This window comes from Dreissena polymorpha, chromosome 9 (genome assembly GCF_020536995.1).
Source record: "Dreissena polymorpha isolate Duluth1 chromosome 9, UMN_Dpol_1.0, whole genome shotgun sequence".
In the NCBI taxonomy this organism is placed as follows: Eukaryota; Metazoa; Mollusca; class Bivalvia; order Myida; family Dreissenidae; genus Dreissena; species Dreissena polymorpha.
In genome coordinates, this window is record NC_068363.1 from 42,479,298 (window position 1) to 42,498,792 (window position 19,495).

Consider the following 19,495-nt stretch of genomic DNA (forward strand, 5'->3'; position numbering starts at 1 on the left):
CTTACCGATCATTAATGTGATTTTGGGCTAAAATGATAAGAAATTATTAGGCTAAGTGCAAATAATAACGGAAACATCATTGGACCAGAACAACCTGGCAAAGATGTACGCGCCCAACCTATAGGGTTAAGTTGCATAACATTTGGATCATTAGCGTTTTCGATCTGGGGCGAAAACAATAAATACAATATTAATGAAAAAATGTCATCAAAACCATGAAAAGATACAAAACTACTCAACAAGTAGGCATATGTCCATCCTACTGGGCTGCCGCTTATCCACTCGAAACAAACAGTAGCATATGTAAATAATAATAGGACAGTTACTACCAGAAAAGTTATCGGATGAGAATGATCTGAAAGAATTGCTCATGTCCATCCTAAAGGGATGTGAATACATGTATTTAGTTCCATAAAATTTGGATGATAAGTGTCTGAGATAGGGCATACAAATTACACAGTATGATCGATGGAAGGATAGACTGAAATACAGAAAGATGGACATCAAGTAGAAAGGCAACAAAAATTGAAATTTGTTGAAGACCCATGCAAGTTATTTAAAGAGGAAAGAGAATGATTTTGACAAATCATTTCAACCAGGAACAGCTGAATGATAAAAACAGTTACGTATAACAAGCTTTGAAAGTAATTAAAGGGAGGAAACCAACTTTAGACACAGCGAGTAAAATCAGAAGTATCATTCTTTGACATACAGACAGCTGATACAAAGGCATTAAACAGGTACATACAAAAAAGAAAGACAAAATAGAGAGATTTATGCTTAAGCTGTGGTCCTGGAAAATGGGGCTTAATGTAAATCCACAAAGGATGATCAGGGACACCACTTTTTTCCTAAACTTGATTTTTGCTAAAAAGAGACTTCCATTTAACAAAAAATTCAATAAAAGCTGAAAGTGTTGCCCCTGATTAGCCTGTGCAGTCTGAACTGGTTCTCCCAGAGCAAGGCTCACATGTAATCAAACTAAAACAAGAAACCATCGAAGACGGGTGATGCTCCCCAAAGGTTTTTTTTGTCACAATATTGCACTATATATTCAGATAAAAAGAAACGTCTTGAGGGCACAGTAGTTGGGGGGACAAGAATTTTTTTACAGAAAATTTTAAAGGGACATAACTCTGTGAAAAATCATCCAACCAGAACCGGCTGATAATATGCACATCTCCTCTTGGTAGTGAAGCTTCCCATAAAGTTTCATTGAATTCAGGTCATTAGTTGCTGAGAAATAGCACGGACAAAAATTGTGCACATACGGATGGACTCACACACGGACAGACGAAGCGGCGACTATATGCTCCCCCCAAAATAAATTTTGGGGGAGCATAAAAAGATAATCTAAGTCTATGTTTACCTGAGCAGCCTTTAATTCCTGTTTCAGTCTTGTTACAGTACTTTCTGCCTGAACAGCTCGTTTCTGATAAAAGCAATTGAAATCATTTAGCAAAAAGCAAGCACTATTATTCAAACAATAATTACATAAGCTGACAGAAATAAAAACATGTATAATCATTCCTTTAAGAAACAGCCCAGAAATTAGAATGTACAAAGAAATTAAAGAATGCAGCCCTCAATTTGGACTCATTATGCACTCACTGGGTCATTTTGAACTCGGTCATTATGCACTCACTGGGTCATTTTCACTCACTTGGTTATTTTGGACTAACAGTCATTATGGACTTACTGGGACATTATGATCTCAGTCATTTTGGACCCAGTCATTATGCACTCAGTGGGTCATTTTGGTTTAACAGTCATTTTTCACCCATTGGGTTATTTAGGACTCAAAGTCATTATGCACTCTAAGTCATTATGGACTCAGTCATTATGCAATAGCTGGGTCATTTTGGTTTCACGGCCATTTTTCACTCACTGGGTCATTTTGCATTGACAGTTATTATGAAATCCTATTCATTATGGACTCGGTCATTATGGACTCAGTTATTATGGAGTAGCTGGGTTATTTTGCACTTAGTCATTTTGGATTCACAGGGTTATTTTGCACTTACAATCATTATGGACTCACTGAGTTGTTTTGGACTCACAGTCATTATGGACTTGTCATAATGCACTCCCTGGGTTGTTTTGGACACTTGGTCATTATGGACTCGTCATTATGCACTCACTGGGTTGTTTTGGACACCCAGTCATTATGGACTCATCATTATGCACTCACTGGGTTGTTTTGGACACCCAGTCATTATGGACTCAGTCATTAAGCACTCACTGGATTGTTCCAAACTCACAGTCATTATGGAATCAGTCATAATGCACTCTACGGGTTGTTCCAGACTCACAGTCATTATGGACTCAGTCCTTATGCACTCACTGGGTTGTTTGTGACTCACAGTTATTATGGTCTCAGTGATTATGCACTCACTGGGTTGTTTTGAACACCCAGTCATTTTGGGGTCAATCCTTTTGCACTCACTGGGTTGTTTGGGACTCACAGTCATTATGGACTCAGTGATTATGCACTCACTGGGTTGTTTTGGACACCCAGTGATTATGGAGTCAGTCATTATGCACTCACAGGATTATTTTGGACACCCAGTCATTATGCACTCAGTCATTATGCACTCACTAGGTTGTTCTGTATTCACAGTCATTATGGAATCAGTCATTATGCACTCACTGGGTTGTTTTGGACTCAGTCATTATGCACTCACTGGGTTCTTCCAGACTCACAGTCATTATGGACTCAGTCATGTGCACTCACTGGGTTGTTCTGGACTCACAGGAATTATGGACTCAGTCATTATGCACTCACTGGGTTGTTCCAGACTCACAGTCATTATGGACTCAGTCATATGCACTCACTGGGTTGTTCTGGACTCACAGGAATTATGGGCTCAGTTATATGCACTCACTGGGTTGTTCTGGACTCACAGGAATTATGTACTCAGTCATTATGCACTCACTGGCTTATTATGGACATACAGTAATTATGGACTCAGTCATTATGCACTCATGTGGTTGTTCCAGACTCACAGTCATTATGGACTCAGTCATTAAGCTCTCACTGGGTTGTTTCGGTCTCACAGTCACTATGGACTCAGCCAATATGCACTCACTGGGTTATTTTGGACTCACAGTCATTTTGGACTCAGTCATTATGCACTCACTGGGTTGTTCCAGACTCACAGTAATTATGGACTCAGTCATTATGCACTCACTGTGTTGTTTTGGACTCGGTCATTAAGGACTCAGTCATTATGCACTCATGAGGTTGTTCCAGACTCACAGTCATTATGGACTCACTTGGTTGTTCCGGGCTCACAGTCATTATGAACTCAGTCATATGCACTCACTGGGTGGTTCCGGACTCACAGGAATTATGGACTCAGTGATTATGCACTCACTGGGTTGTTCTGTACTCACAGTCATTATGGAATCAGTCATTATGCACTCACTGAGTTGTTTTGGACTCAGTCATTATGCACTCACTTGGTTGTTCCGGACTCACAGTCATTATGAACTCAGTCATATGCACTCACTGGGTGGTTCCGGACTCACAGGAATTATGGACTCAGTGATTATGCACTCACTGGGTTGTTCCGGACTCACAGTCATTATGCTCTCACTAGGATGTTTAGGACTCACAGTCATTATGGACTCAGTGATTATGCACTCACAGGATTGTTCCAGACTAACAGTCATTATGCACTCACTGGGTTGTTCCATACTCACAGTTATGCACTCACTCGGTTGTTTCAGACTTATAGTCATTATGCACTCACTGGGTAGTTCCAGACTCACAGTTATCATGGACTCACCGTAGTCAGTGAGAGGTTTTCTTCCACTTTTTCCATTGCATGTTCCATGGCTGCTGTCTCTTCTGCCTCCTTCTTCTTCTGAGCCACTAATTGTTGTTGTAGTTCACTTACCCTGAAAATATCACCTTGGTTGAAGAATGATTCAAGTACCTCACCAAGTTGGTCCAGACCCCATTAAATAGTGCTATGAACTATTTACTTTATAACCTGTAACAATAATCCATTTTGGGGTTATAATTTGCATTATAAAAATGCATTATATTTCAATAATTTATAGAGATTATTTTAATATTATATATTTAAAAACATTGAGTGTGCTTCAAAGCTTAAATATTCTACTATGTCTTCCCCCCCTTTGTTTTGCCAGTACTTAAATCATTGGACATTATCTATCAGACAAGAATTTTTGTAATCCCAATATCTAAAGTTTTTAGTATGGGTTCATCTTAAATATGGTATACACTGGCATATAAAATTTGTAACACAATATGCAAGTGACAGATACTTGATAATAATTTATTAAATACATGTACAAAATATATAGATGTATTTCAACAAATAACACTATGCATTTTTTCACCCACATATTTTACAAAATTACAAGGACTGTGTTAGTTTTGATCCCCAAGGGGAAGCTGAACTTGAGTTTTACTAAAGAGAAAACGGGTCTTCATATCAAATGTTCTCTTTAAAAGCCAATAATTCTTACCAAATCATACAATACTATTCAAGGCAGCACAATTTTCTTATTTAAAGCATTTTAATATAAAAAGTCTACATCGTGAAATGGCTTGTGACATTATGAATTGCATGGATGTTCTGAAGTTCTCGATAAGGAGCTTGCCTTGGCATGATTACTCTGACTTTTTGGTAAGAAAAGAAGTGTACAAGTTTCAGGTTGTTTCAGCCACAAACCTTAACGCATCTTGTGTCTGAAGCCTCCTAGTTTCTTCTAAATGCCTTCTTAATCTGTCATTTTCAGCTTGTAACTGTATAAAATGAAACAACTGAGACAGTGAAATGGAATTTAGAACTGATATACAAGAGGGCCTGAAAGGCCCAAAGTCACTCACCTGAGACACAAAGGAACTGACCTGCTCAGTGAAGCCCAATATATCATGTTCTCACAAAGGTTCATGAAGAGTGGATTATTAATGTAACTTTTAGAGTGCTAACAAGGTTGTACTATAGCTTTATAAGGATAACTTCCCTGCCCACAGGCAGCCATATTTTTCAAATACTTAAACCATTTTCCAACTCATCCAAGATATCATTACAACAAATGTTATGACCAAGTTTCATGAAGATCGGACAATAAATGTGGACTCAAGAGTGTTAACAAGGTTTTACTATAGTCATATATAGCCATATAAGGAAAAATTCCCGCCCCTTGGCAGCCATGTTTTTCAAGCAAACGTAACCATTTTCAAAGTTGTCCAAGATATCATTTAGTTAAGTTTTCTGACCAAGTTTCATGATGATATGACAATAAATGTGGCCTCTAGAGTGTTAAAAAGGTTTTACAATAGTCAAATAAGGAAAAATGCCTCAACCCCTGGCAGGCATGTTTTTCAACCAACTGGAACCAATTTTGAACTTGTCCAAGATATCATCAGCACAAATTTTCTGACCAAATTTCATGAAGATCAGAGAATAAATGTGACCTCTAGCCTGTTTACAAGGCAAATGTTGACGCAGCACGCCGGACAAAAGGCAATCACAAAAGCTTACCATGAGCAAATTATGCTCAGGTGAGCTAGAATTGTGTATTCAAATTAAGAAAACCACTGTTTAAATAGACTAACAGATTAAATGGTATTGTTTTATTTACCAGTGTAACATGATTATCACATTCAACTTTTCCCGCATCTTATATTACCAATTTGAGTTCTGGGTTCTCTTCGCTCAGAGAGTGTGAAGTGTTATTAGACTGCACCCTGCTCGAATTTATAGCACCATCACTTAGAAAATCAGGTAGACTAGCTATCAAGTCAGATGAGCTAGAAACAAGAGTGTCTGAAAATTGATCGATGTCTTCTAAACTACTACTAATATTCATCACACTTGGTGTTTTTACTTTGTCACTGAGAGGTGTATTTGAGCTGCTTTTAAGCAGTACTTTATCCACACTATCCAGCTGTTCATTAACATCTGCAAATGAAGGAACTTCATCCTGATTCGCATTGGGCAATTTTTTTAATTGTCTTGCACGTTTGTTATCTGAGTAATGGTCCTGTACAAAGTCGGGTAAATCAGAGGGTATTGGCATATTGCTGGTAGAACCAATACTGGTAGTTGTCTTTGGGTGTGGAGCTGAGTGTGTGTTTTCAATTGTTGGTATATTAACTGAGCCATTAGATGGTTTAACTGGCCCTGACAAAAACTTCTTGAAAGAGAATGGGTTATCTGACTTTCCTTTTTTTCTTTGAGTAGGTAAATCATCATCTGAAAGAAAAACAAATAATACTATTAATATATTATCATTAAATCAATGTAAAATACTATCTTTGAAAATAAAGGATTTAAAATAGCTTTATTAGTGGAAAAAGGCATACTTTTGTTATTCACAAAAAAAGTTATGTTTATTAAAATGCAGATTTGTCTTTTATAACATTTCAACTTCCCATTAAACTAGATGCTCCCGTTACCCACAGACAGTATTTGGACTTGCATTTAAATCTAACACCAATATTAAACATTTAGTTCTATAGAATACTAAACAACTACATTTCATTTGTAAGTATATTATAGAACTAAATATGATTGTATATTATAGTATACAACTACATAAGATTGTATAACATAGTTTAGAACAATACATTATAATGTATATTATAGTATAGAACTACATGTGATTTTATATTATACATTTGTAGTATAGAACTAAATGTCACTGTATATTAATTATAGTATAGAACTGAATGCCACAGTGTATTATAGTATAGAACTGTATTGTAAAGCATATTATAGAACTACATTTCAATGTACATTAAAGTATAGAACTAAATGTCATTGTATAGCATAGTATAGAACTTCATTTCATTGTACATTATAGTATAGAACTACATGTCATTGTATAGCATAGTATAGAACTACATTTCATTGTACATTAGAGCATAGAACAACATGTCATTGTATAGCAAAGTATAGAACTACATTTCATTGTACATTATAGTATAGAACTACATGTCATTTTGAAAAGCATATTATAGAACTTCATTCCATTGTATATTATAGTATACAACTTCATGTCATTGAATATTTAACAATAGAACTACATTGCTCAATGTTCAATTATCTAAGTATAAAATGGGCCATAATTCTGTCAAAATGCCAGTCAGAGTTACATAACTTTGCCTGCACAGTCCCCTTATAAAAGTTAGTAAGTGTTGCGAGTATGAAAGCAATTGCTTTGATACTTCAGGAATAAAGTGGACCTAAACACAAAACTTAAATAAATTTTCAATTTTCCAAGTATAAAAAGGGAATACCCGGAATAATTCTTACAAAATACTTGATACAGTTGTCTGCTCTTTTTTTATAGATTGGGGCCATGTTGGTAAAGAAGAATGCAAAATATGAAAGCAATATGTCAAGGGACCAAGAAAATATTTGAGGTGGTACGCAAACTTTAACATTCCACCGCTAACACTAACACTCACGCCGGGGTGAATAGGATATATTTATTTCATTATAATAGTCCAGCTAAAAAGTGCGTAAAAAGAAGAGTTGTTTATAGACTAAATGAACAATATTGGCTGGGATAAAATGCTGAATCATGCTTGACATAGGGGTATACATTTTGTAAGATCAAAATGGCAGAAGGATAGCAAAACCATTATTTGCGATCTTTTCTATGGGTTTGTCAGAACAAGACATCCCCAAATATCATTTCTTACACAATTAAGGCCTTAGGTTAAAACCAAAAGCTGAAATATTCTCAAAATATCCCATTAAATGCACAAAAAAACACAACTTTATATATGTGAATTTTTGTGCCACTTAGTTCTCTACTTTTAGAATACAGTCAAGTTACCATTACCGGATCAGTAGCGTAATTAAGTTGTTCTGGTGAAAAGCAATAAATGTTCTGAGACTTCTTTTACACCAGTTTGATTAAATATTACCTTTGCTTACTGATTCAGCACATAGTCTTATTTTAAACGCAAGCAAAATATATTTGTGATACCTTTTTTTCGCCGCAGAATTCATGCATTAATGGATCAGTTGTAGCCATAACGGATCATGTGACTGAAACCACTCAGGGAGGCATCTAACACGCTATTTGAACTGTCGAAACATGAAATGTTTTGTTTACAATGACCAAGTTACATTGCCAGTTAAAAATTATTTTCATTTTTTGTAATTAATTGTTTTCTATATGTAATCTTGTATCCAAACTTTAAGGCACGCATGGTGTTCTTGTGTGAATTATCTGTTGAAAATCCTAAAAAGATCAACAAGATATGGACATCTTATAAACCATGTAAATTGTTTGAATCATATCTAATCATCGATATTGAACATGGAACATAAATAAAACATTAAGATTGAGATGATTTATTGTAGGAATCAACAAGATTTGCATATATTTTAATATAATATATTATCAATACGCATATTATCACGCTTGATCCGTTATTGCCCTAATTCTTCATTTCATTTAAGGTGTTGCAAATTCTTAAAAAAACACAAATCAAAACTGAAATGGACTTTTGCAGGCAGAAAGACTACTAAATGGCCTTTAAATAAATGCGTAAATTTCTTACTTTCCAACAGAGTTATAGCATGTGGCCGCAAAAAATGTTCAACCTCGATTTGGAAACGAGACGGAAGTCAACAAAGTCGTATATACATGTCAGCAAAACATACCAAAATGTTTGACAAAGAGTAGCTCCGATTACAACTCAATCAATGCGTTTTAAAGAACAGGCCTTGAAGATGCTGTGTGCAAAATATCATCTAAAAATGTCAACTATTTATCGCGATATGCAATCTTACCCTTGTCAAAAAATAACCCACTTTCATACCAAAACACACTTAAACCAACATAAAACTGTGTTTTTTCTGAGTTTTTCTCAGCGGAAGTTGGTTTTTGCTATTAAAAGCGAGTTTTATGTGCGCTAAACTGTGCTTAACTGAGTTTAAAGTTGGTTATTTTAAGAAGATGTGTGTTTAAGCGAGTTTTTTTCTGTAAGGAGTCAGTTTTTTTGTGTCAAAAGTGAGCCTTTTTATTTATGAGTTGGTTTATGTGTGTTTAAGTGTGTCTTTTTGTTTTATAAGCGAGTCTTTTACAACAGAAGTTGATCCTTTTTAAACAGAAGTGGGTTTAAGCGAGTTTAAATTGGTCTTTTTGTAAATAATTTGAGAGCTGAAACCAGGCTAAAAGACTCACTTAAACACACTTTTCAATAAGTTGGTCTTTTGTTTATAAATAATACTCATCAATAAAACAAGAATTCTTCAAATAGGTCTTTGTTTCATGTTTATAGCCATTATATAATACAAGTCAATTGTAAAGGGGCTTTTTTACAGCTTGTTTGCCATTGTCCCTATTGTAAATGTGTGTGCTCCCCATAATTTTTTAGTGAATATTGGTTGAAAATGGCTCTTTCAGAACATCACAGGTTCACAGATGGACAACAAGTATCACTGCCAAAAACTATAAAAATGATAAAACTTAGTTTTATACCTGAAAATGAAAGAGTTTGTGTTTCGCTTTGATTTTTTTCTTTATATTTGTTTTTATTATAAACAATATCTTATGATTGTTTTATGTCTTAAAATTTTTATTTTTTTTTAATTTTAAAACAATCTTATATGATTGTTTATATTTGTTTAAAACAGTATTTACTTGTTAAATCTGCATATTTAAATAATTATGGTATTGGAAACATTATTTTGGAAATAATCTATTAATTTGTGTACATAAGTTATGCAAGATTTTGATATTTTCATATGATACCATTATATCCATTTTCTTAATTTGCAATAAAATAATAAGATGCCAAACATGACCTGTGTTACATAAACAGTCAACAAAATAACAAGACAATACCTAAAAACACCCCTTTTCACACCACTAACAATAAACAGATAACAATCTGTCAGGCATTCAGAGCTAAACAGGGTACTGATTATCAGGGACAGATAAGGCTACTGATAGGGTTTGCCCAGACATAAGGCTGTAGTGCGTTCAGTTACAGCGAACGTTCGCTATAGTTCGCGAACGGTCGCGAACGTTCGCTATTGAACGCTCGGTTCGCCGCGAACGTTCGCGAACCGAAGCGAACCCTCTCGGGAGGTAGTACGCTAGCGAAACCAAGATGGCGGACAAATAAATATGTTGTATTTGTTCAGTGTAACTTCGATATTTTTTCCTAATTTGTAGTACATAAAATGAATTGAACAATAAACAAAGTGTATAGGAGGTTTTGGGGATTCCGATAATGACGTCACATTTAAGCATCCTCAAATTTTGGCCGTCAACACTGCGGCCATTCTGCTATTGTTTGCGTTTGATGATCCGCATCGTGATAAGATTTCAATCATATTCGCGACCCTTTTTAAGAACAACATAATACTCAGAAATTGAAATTCTTTCAGATTAAATAGAATCCAATGAATAAACACAAATAAGGACGAAAACAAACAACAAATTGATTGATTTTATGTAATCAACATAAAGGAACTATTTGAACCAATATGTCCGTAAAAACTTACCTTGTTACAGATTAACTAAATCCTCTTGATACATGTAACTGTTTTTATTTAATTGTTCCCACCAATTTTGACACTCCTTATTTCAGCATTTTTAACCACCCATTGTTTAATTGCCCCTTTGTTCATCACAAACCGATTATCTCGATATGATCGGATACTGTCCAGACAATTATTAAGAAAACAGGGTGTCATAAACCCAGGGACCTATATTTGTATGACTCAGTATGGGGTCACTAACCACATGTGTCTGGTCATTAAACACAATTTATGATACCTCCGTTTCATCTCTTGGCATATTAAGCCATAAAAACTTAACAGTTGCTGAATAAAACACTTGAACATATTTAAAAAATAGGCGTACATTTTTCCGAAATGGATTAACAGGATCTATTCAGTATATATATTAGCCAGTTTAAACATAACACTTAAGTGTTTTATAATGACAATACATTTAAAATATTGTAGAAATTTACTGCTACACAATTATCGTATTTAACTGGTACCTGCAAATGTAAACTCCGATGTAAAGATCGTGCGTTTTTGCAGTGTTCGAAACATCATCGTGAAAACAAGCAAATCGCGTTTGATCATAATATGGATATAAAATACTTGGGTAAAATAAATGTATAGATTTACGGTATAATAAAATGCCAGATTTGTATCGCTCATAATCACTACAAAAGAGTTTTCACTATACATGTGCATTTAAAGACAGTTAAATTCGCAAAATATGCAAGTGTTTTTTTCCATTTGAACGCTAAAATTTATTAATATTTTCATTAAATATAAACAAAACGAAAATTCATTTAATGTAAAAGAAAATAACAACTACATTTGAATATTGTAATGTATGGCGCTATTTTAGGGCTTTGTTTTATAACTGATTCAATGCACCTCTTACACTAACTTTCGGTCGCTAATGAAAAATAACACTATCGCATCCGCACCACTTATAATTATAATCAAATTATTATAGGTTTTATTATTTTTGAAATATCTGTTAGTTAAGTACTTCCTGTGTTATTAGCGATTTCCGCCTTCAAAATCGCAATCAATTTTCTGGGAGCCGCCATCTTGAAAAGTTCGCGCCGAACTTATCGTTCAATTAGACCGAATCGGTAACGAACGATCATTGGCGAACGTTCGCTGTAACTGAACGCACTACTGGAATGAGGTATAAGACTTTTGATTGGTTCAATTTTTTGCACAGGAAATTATTTGAAAACAACAACTTTTGAAAAACAAGCTGGTTTCAGCAATTGAATTGAGCTAAATTAAATTAACATTAAGACTTATAATTGTTCTGTAAAATGTATTGAAATACTGTCAGCATGAAGTATTGTGTGATGAAAACAATGTGTATTTTACTACAATTTGGAAATCAACAATAAGTTTGTTGGAAAAGAAGTTCAACTGTTTTTTTTTGGAATACTGAAGAACAGTTTTAACAGGTTTGTATTGTCATTTCTTCATCCTTTTTTTATTTAGTTTACTGAATTAATTATGATCATTATTATATTTATGTATTGTCACTGGGAAATGTAAATTGATAAGTTAATGTATTGCAACTTAAAGGAAAAACAACACAATTTGAAGCAAAAATAGATGAACATACACATGACAAAGTGTAAATGTTGGGTACAGTGAATTATTGTGGTTGTGTTTTATGATTATTGTCATCTTTATTGTTATTTATAGATATTTCTGGTTACTACTGAACATATTTCTTTCCCTCATATTTTAATTTTGAAGGTTAAACTCTTGCCCCAAGAGCAAAAGGGGTAATCATGGTTTCCAGTCAACTCGTACCTAAGTCAACTCGTACCCTAGTCAACTCGTACCCGATTTGGTCAACTCGTACTTTAGTCATTTTTTCAGATTGGTCAACTCGTACCTTTTTAATATTTGTTCTTTATGGAAACAAATTGCGATGGGTGTTTGCATGCATTTGATGTTTTTTATGTTTATTGCAGGTACGAGTTGACCAAATAATTCTGTTGTACTGAGCAAGTGTGACAACTAAAAAGTATACAAATTGTTCTGATACAAATTTCTTTGTTTCATTTTTTTTGTATTGTGGCAAAAATAAGATTAATGCCAAATTCTATTATGACAATGCCATTTTATTTTTTTTAAATTAACTGTAAGCAATATTGAATTAGTTATTTTAAAACGTAAATTAGTTATATATAATTCACGTTCCATAAATACATCAGTGCATTTGATGTTTTTTATGTTTATTGCAGGTACGAGTTGACCAAATAATTATGTTGTACTGAGCAAGTGTGACACCTAAAAAGTATACAAATCGTTCTGATACAAATTTCTTTGTTTCATTTTTTTTTGTATTGTGGCAAAAATAAGATTAATGCCAAATTCTATTATGACAATGCCATTTTATTTTTTTAAGTTAACTGTAAGCAATATTGAATTAGTTATTTAACAAGAGTTCCGCGGTCGGAGATGACCGCATTGAAGCCGGATTTTTGATTTAAATGACAGGAAAGTACCTTTCGTGTTTTTGTCAATGCAATACTTAAATTACTGAAATATTGTTCAAAGGTCAAAATGAAATGTAAGTACTTTTCAACGCATGAGCAAACCTTGTGTTATGTTTTGAATGCATGCATATACATGAACAACAATAACATTTAAGGTCACAAATATGAACTTGAATTGACAATTAGGAAAGTTTGATCTCAATTTTTTTATTAGCAAATTAGTAACATATTGTTTGAAGTTTCCATCAATTTCATTATCAAATGTAAGAAAATAAACTTAGATGAAATAATACTATTTATTGTTTTGCTTTCACATACCTACACAGAAATCCAGACAGCCTTATGATCACTCCAGTGACCTTGACCTTAGAATGAATGACCTTGAAATGACCAGTGGTCATCTAAGTGTGCTTGCAAACCTTCATGTCAAGTTTGAAGACTCTATGTCCAAGCATACCAAAGTTATAACAATTTTAACATTTTAACATTTAAGGTCACAGTGACCTTGACCTTCAAATGAATGACATTGAAATGACCAGTAGTCATCTTCTAGTACTGGCCAATCTTTATTTCAAGTTTGAAGACTCTAGGTACAAGCATACCAAAGTTATAACATGAAATAAGAACTTTAACATTTTTACATTCAAGGTCACAGTGACCTTGACCTTCAAATGAATGACCTTGAAATGTCCAGTGGTTACTTACTAGTTCTGGCCAACCTTCATGTCAAGTTTCAAGACTCTAGGTCCAAGCATACCAAAGTTATAACAACTTTAACATTTTTACATTCAAGGTCACAGTGACCTTGACCTTCAAATGAATGACCTTGAAATGTCCAGTGGTTACTTACTAGTTCTGGCCAACCTTCATGTCAAGTTTCAAGACTCTAGGTCCAAGCATACCAAAGTTATAACAACTTTAACATTTTTATATTGAAGGTCACAGTGACCTTCACCTTCAAATGAATGACCTTGAAATGACCAGTGGTCATCTGTTAATCCTGGCCAACCTTCATGTCAAGTTTGAAGACTCTAGGTCCAAGCATACCAAAGTTATACCATGAAATAAGAACTTTAACATTTTTACATTCAAGGTCACAGTGACCTTGACCTTCAAATGAATGACCTTGAAATGACAAGTGGTTACTAACTAGTTATGGCCAACCTTCATGTCAAGTTTCAAGACTCTATGTCCAAGCATACCAAAGTTATAACAACTTTAACATTTTTTATATTGAAGGTCACAGTGACCTTGACCTTCAAATGAATGACCTTGAAATGACCAGTGGTCATCTGTTAATCCTGGCAAACCTTCATGTCAAGTTTGAAGACTCTAGGTCCAAGCATACCAAAGTTATACCATGAAATAAGAACTTTAACATTTTCGAGCACGCCGCCCGCCCGCCCGCCCGCCCGACAACATCAATCTATAAGCCGAGATTTTTTCGAAAAAAATCCGGCTAAAAACGTAAATTAGTTATATATAATTCACGTTCCATAAATACATCAGTTCTCATTATATATACATATGGGGCCTGCTTTCTGCTAATCTTGGTATTAGTGTACATAGTACAACACACCAATGGCGGCTGAGCGCAGAATACTGCAATCGGCCGCCAAAAAAATCTATATGGATTTGCGGACAGAAATACAAAGAAGGAATATGCGGACGATTTATACAATTGTTGCGTTATAACTCGTATACAGATAACTCTATTGATAGTTCTGTGTTCTTTATTCAGTTCTTTACATAATGTTTCAAAGTCCAATACATCCAAGTCCAAAAGTTAATCAACAATATATTACAAAATCCGTTCAAATCCATCCGTATGAAATTCTAATTAAATAATGTATTGAATTAATACATCAAGCAAAGATACTCTTACTCTTACGTACATTTAGTCGTGTTACTTTGTCAATTGCGGAAGAGAAACCTATCACCGAAGACGTAATTTATCGTATATATCGGTCATTTTTGGTTTGCTTATACAAGTTTTAATATAAATTGACGTTTTATCTCTCCATTTGGAGACCGTTCACATAATTTACAAAATTGGCCTTTAAGTTGCGCTGCTTACCATTTTAATATTTATATAATTAAATAATAATAATCTTATACCTTAATGTTTTTATTATAATTGAACATTTTCTTTGAGGCCAATTTCTACAAAATTTAAAATATACTGCTCTGTTTTATTTACATAATTTATGTTTATTTACTTAATCATACGCTAATAATCACATTAAAAATCATATTAAAGATAATTTCTAAAAAAATTAATAATAACAGTTCTGTTTTATAAAGATGATTTATGCATGCATCAATATTTAGTATACTCTTTAGGATAATAGTTTCAACTTAATAATCATATTCTACATAACTAATTTCTATATGATTTAGTAATTGTTCTCAATGTTAACTATATTAGGTTAATACGACACTCAATCAATCAATTAACACAGACCGTTATCTCTTTAATCTCTTAATTAATCGACATTGATCAATAAAGGCCAGTTGCTACTTCACACAGCGCAATACACGCGAGAATTATTGGAAGTTGATCAGTTTAGTAAATTGAATATTGATGATGTTTTTATTAAGATTTAATGATGTTTATATGAATTTTAAATTTATTTGCCTATGCAGGGATCGACAAGATTACAATAAATTAGATAATCCGACAGACGGTGGTTATATATTGCTGAATGAAAGAACCATACACAACGCAAGAAGTTACACTCAAAATCTCATAATCTTAATGATTATAATACACATATGAATGTACAAATAATTTATAAATTTAATATATACAGCTTATATATAAAATAATAAATGATGCACTTTATATTGTGTACATTATAATTTAGACTTAACATACTCACCAGTTCCAAATAGTTTATTATATCCTTTAACTTCAAAGTGGATCATACCTTTAATTGGTTAAGTCATCATGCAGTGTTTACAATCAAACATTTTATAAAAAAAAAATGCCGACAACTACCGCGCGTGTCATTTTAGATGCACGACAAATTGTTTAACAAATCGCCGACGGTCCTGTTGTCATAAAGGTGTTATAAGTCAACATTTTATCAAACAAAACGCCGACAAACACGTCCTTTATATTTATACACGTGTGAAAAATAATGAACTTGTCTACTACTCTACTTTTGAAAAAAAAAAACATTTTTTTTATAACCTTTATCTATATTCATATCAAAAACATATTTCACGTCTTTGATATATATAAATAATTTTTAGGAGGGTACGTGTTGACCAATTCGGGTACGAGTTGACTAGTGGGGGTACGAGTTGACCAAAAATCGGGTACGAGTTGACCAAATCGGGTACGAGTTGACCGAAGGTACGAGTTGACTAAGGTACGAGTTGACTAGCTCCCGTAATCATACTACCTGATGTATGGACTTTTACACCAGGCTTTTACCCTGCACGAGCTGGCCAACTTGAGGGGAACTGAAGTGGGCAAACCTCGCCCTGTCGTTGAACAAGAAAGCTGGATTTGTTGAGAGGTAAAACTATACAGGTTATTGCATTTTAAAAGCGTCACAATTCTGACCAATGTGACAAAGATTTTTAGAGTTTGAAATGTGATGAAAGTAAATTACAAGCTTTGGAAAATTACCAATTGTAAATATTTTGTCAAAACTCCTTTTCTTTTTTTGGTTCCAGAGTATCATTTAAGCTGAAATCCAGCATGAAACCAGGGAGGTGATGGCCATCGCACAGGCCATGTGCCGACTATTCACTTTCCACCAGCTTGTGACTTGCTCCATGAAGGGAGCAACAACTACAAAGGGGTCACCAAGACCAAGCCTCCCCGCTGCTGAGAGAAATGCAATCATTGGTACTTTTTCTTCATCATAAAAATTTGAAGTACCAATTATCCATATAGAAATTCAATACACATTCTACAAATATTTTTCAGATCACTTACTGTTTACAGTCGCATAAATATCATTTTATTACATCATTTGTGAAAAGGGGGAGTTTTTATAATCTAAGTGACAGTTAACAATAGTTGTTTTTTTTTATTCATGAAGTAAGGGATTGAAAAACTTTGTCTGTGTCTCTAGTCACTGTCTCCAGGACAATCAGTAATAAACTCATTTGTGTTGACTTCCTTAATATGCAAATATTTAACCTCTTTTTCTGGCTAGAGTATTTTCTATTTAAGAACAGATTTTGTTGTTTTTTTGCATGTTTTTAAAATGAATAGTCTATCATATTTTTTCAGATGTCATAGCCAAAACCTTTGACAAGCCTTCGGTTGATGTTGAAGAAAAGATGAGAGGTTGTTTAAGGCATCTGCGGCTGATGCACAAGTAGACTGAAGTCTTTGTAAATAAAATGTGCTGTTAAAATGATTATTTAACCATTGTTTTCACTTTGTTATATAGATTTGCACCTGTTTCAACAACATTAACTTATTTTCATGCTCCCGGTAGGATCTCATATAGCAGTTGAACTGTCCGTCTGTCTGTCTATCCGTCCGAAAACTTTAGCATTGGTCATAACTTTTGCAATATTGAAGAAAGCAACTTGATATTTAGCATGCATGTGTATCTCATTGAGCTGCACATTTTGAGTGGTGCAAGGTCAAGGTCATCCTTCAAGGTCAGAGGTCAAAATCCAATGGAAGAAATAAGCAAAGAGAGATAATTTCTATACCTGCCAAATGATAAATAGAAATTTTATTTCAAAGCGGTGCAGTAGGGGGCATTGTGTTTCTGACGAACACATCCACATCTCTTGTTTGTATTTATTCCATACAATCTTACTTTTTTCAGTTCTTTCTTTGTGTTCAATGTTATGTTATAACACTATTATATTTTATTATAACAATGCCATGTCTGTCAAAATAGTTTTATCATGCTGTGTATATGGATATATATGTAAAGTTTTATGTTTTATCGTTTAAAAAAAAGTAATTAGAATTTAATTTATGATATTTTTGTTCTTATCATAAAAAAGTTTTTCAGTTTTCAAGTGGGTGAAAAGTGGGTTTTTACTGAGCATTTAACAGGTTTTAAAGCTAGTTTTAACTGCGTTTAATCTGTGAAAAGCACACATTTAGCTCACTTAATGCTCAAATAAAAACCCACTTTTAACTCGCTTAAGAACAGGAAAAACCAACTTGATGTGTAGAAGCGGGTGTAAAAGCCAACATAAAGAAGGAGAGCACACTAACTTATAACCAACTTAAGTTGGTAAAACTCGGTTTTAAAGCGTGTTTTAACTGCGTTTAATCTGAGTTAAGCACACATTTAGCTCACTTAACACTCAAACAAAACCCCACTTTTAACTCGCTTAAGAACAGGAAAAACCGACTTGATGTGTAGAAGCGGGTTTAAAAGCCAACATAGAGAAGGAAAACACACTCACTTTTAACCCACTTAAGTGGGTTTAAGTTAGTTTTAGTTGGTTTAAGTTGGTATAAGAAGGTATAAGCGTGTTGGTTTATGTGAGTGAAATCCAGGTTTTACCTACAAAAAACCAAGTCGGTAAGCAAAAAGTGTGTTTAAAAGACACGCTTTAACCCGGTGCCAATACCGCAGGGTTTAACACGGTTTTAACACGGATTAAAACCGGGTTTTGCCCACTTTTTTGACAAGGGTAAAGGGACTGTCAACCACGATGACAAAGAAAAGAAAAGTTGTTAAATACCGTATTACTTTACATTTATTACTTTATATTGATTAAAATATCACGACTGGTATATTACATTACTTGAAAAAAAATTATTATGTTTTCATATTTTCAGTATATTTGTTAATAAATTTTACTGGGTATGTCTACCAGGTAACTACCAGTTCACTATCAATAACACCAGTAGATTGATCATCATCGTCACGTGGTAAACTCAGGAATGCAATTTGTGCAAATGTAGTGAATTGTATAATATATTTTATATATAAATTGATCAATCTACTTGCGTTATTTAAAGTGTGTATATCGTTATGTCACCTATTTTCGCGATGTACTTTCGATTTTACATCGGGAAATTTTATTACCGAATATACTGAAGATATAAACTTTTTTCAAGTACTGTAATACACTAGACGTGATATTTTAATCAATATAAACTAACAATTGTAAAAAATACGGTATTTTAGAACTTTTCTTTTTTAGTCATTCGTGGTTGACAGTCCCTTTAAACATCAAAAAGATCAGCAATGGGTAATGATCTGGTAATGGTAACTTGACTGTATGGTTGTTACTGGTTGAGTTGTGGGTTCTGTTTGATTCGTGGGTATAGAAATCGCCTGAAATCTCACGATAGAATGTTCGCACATGATTCAGTTCGTTACGGAAAAATGTTTTGACACGGTCACCATTTTTTCCGATCAAAAATGCGTCAAAAACAAGTAAATAGTGTAATTCATCATAACTTGATAGGTCAGTATGAAATATTTCCTCATTTATGTATTGTTCGTATAGTGTTTCAAAGTAACACAAAATCGT

General features: G+C 33.8%; 1 protein-coding gene and 1 long non-coding RNA gene across 3 annotated transcripts in view; one reads left to right on the forward strand and one right to left on the reverse strand.

The window, feature by feature from the left end:
• The window catches only part of LOC127845708 (endosome-associated-trafficking regulator 1-like), a 32,005-nt gene that overhangs the window by 10,110 nt on the left and 2,400 nt on the right, over positions 1-19,495 (reverse strand). For both annotated transcript variants that reach the window (XM_052376802.1, XM_052376801.1), the window contains exons 2-5: positions 5,671-6,236; positions 4,707-4,780; positions 3,792-3,903; positions 1,370-1,432 (exon numbers count right to left, since the gene is read on the reverse strand). In XM_052376802.1, coding sequence (XP_052232762.1) covers positions 1,370-1,432; positions 3,792-3,903; positions 4,707-4,780; positions 5,671-6,236 — 815 coding nt within the window. The remainder of the gene's footprint in view (positions 1-1,369; positions 1,433-3,791; positions 3,904-4,706; positions 4,781-5,670; positions 6,237-19,495) is intronic.
• On the forward strand, positions 16,415-18,649 carry LOC127845713 (uncharacterized). Its single transcript, XR_008033331.1, has 3 exons — positions 16,415-16,542; positions 16,703-16,877; positions 17,268-18,649. It is a non-coding gene; the product is annotated as an uncharacterized LOC127845713 (long non-coding RNA).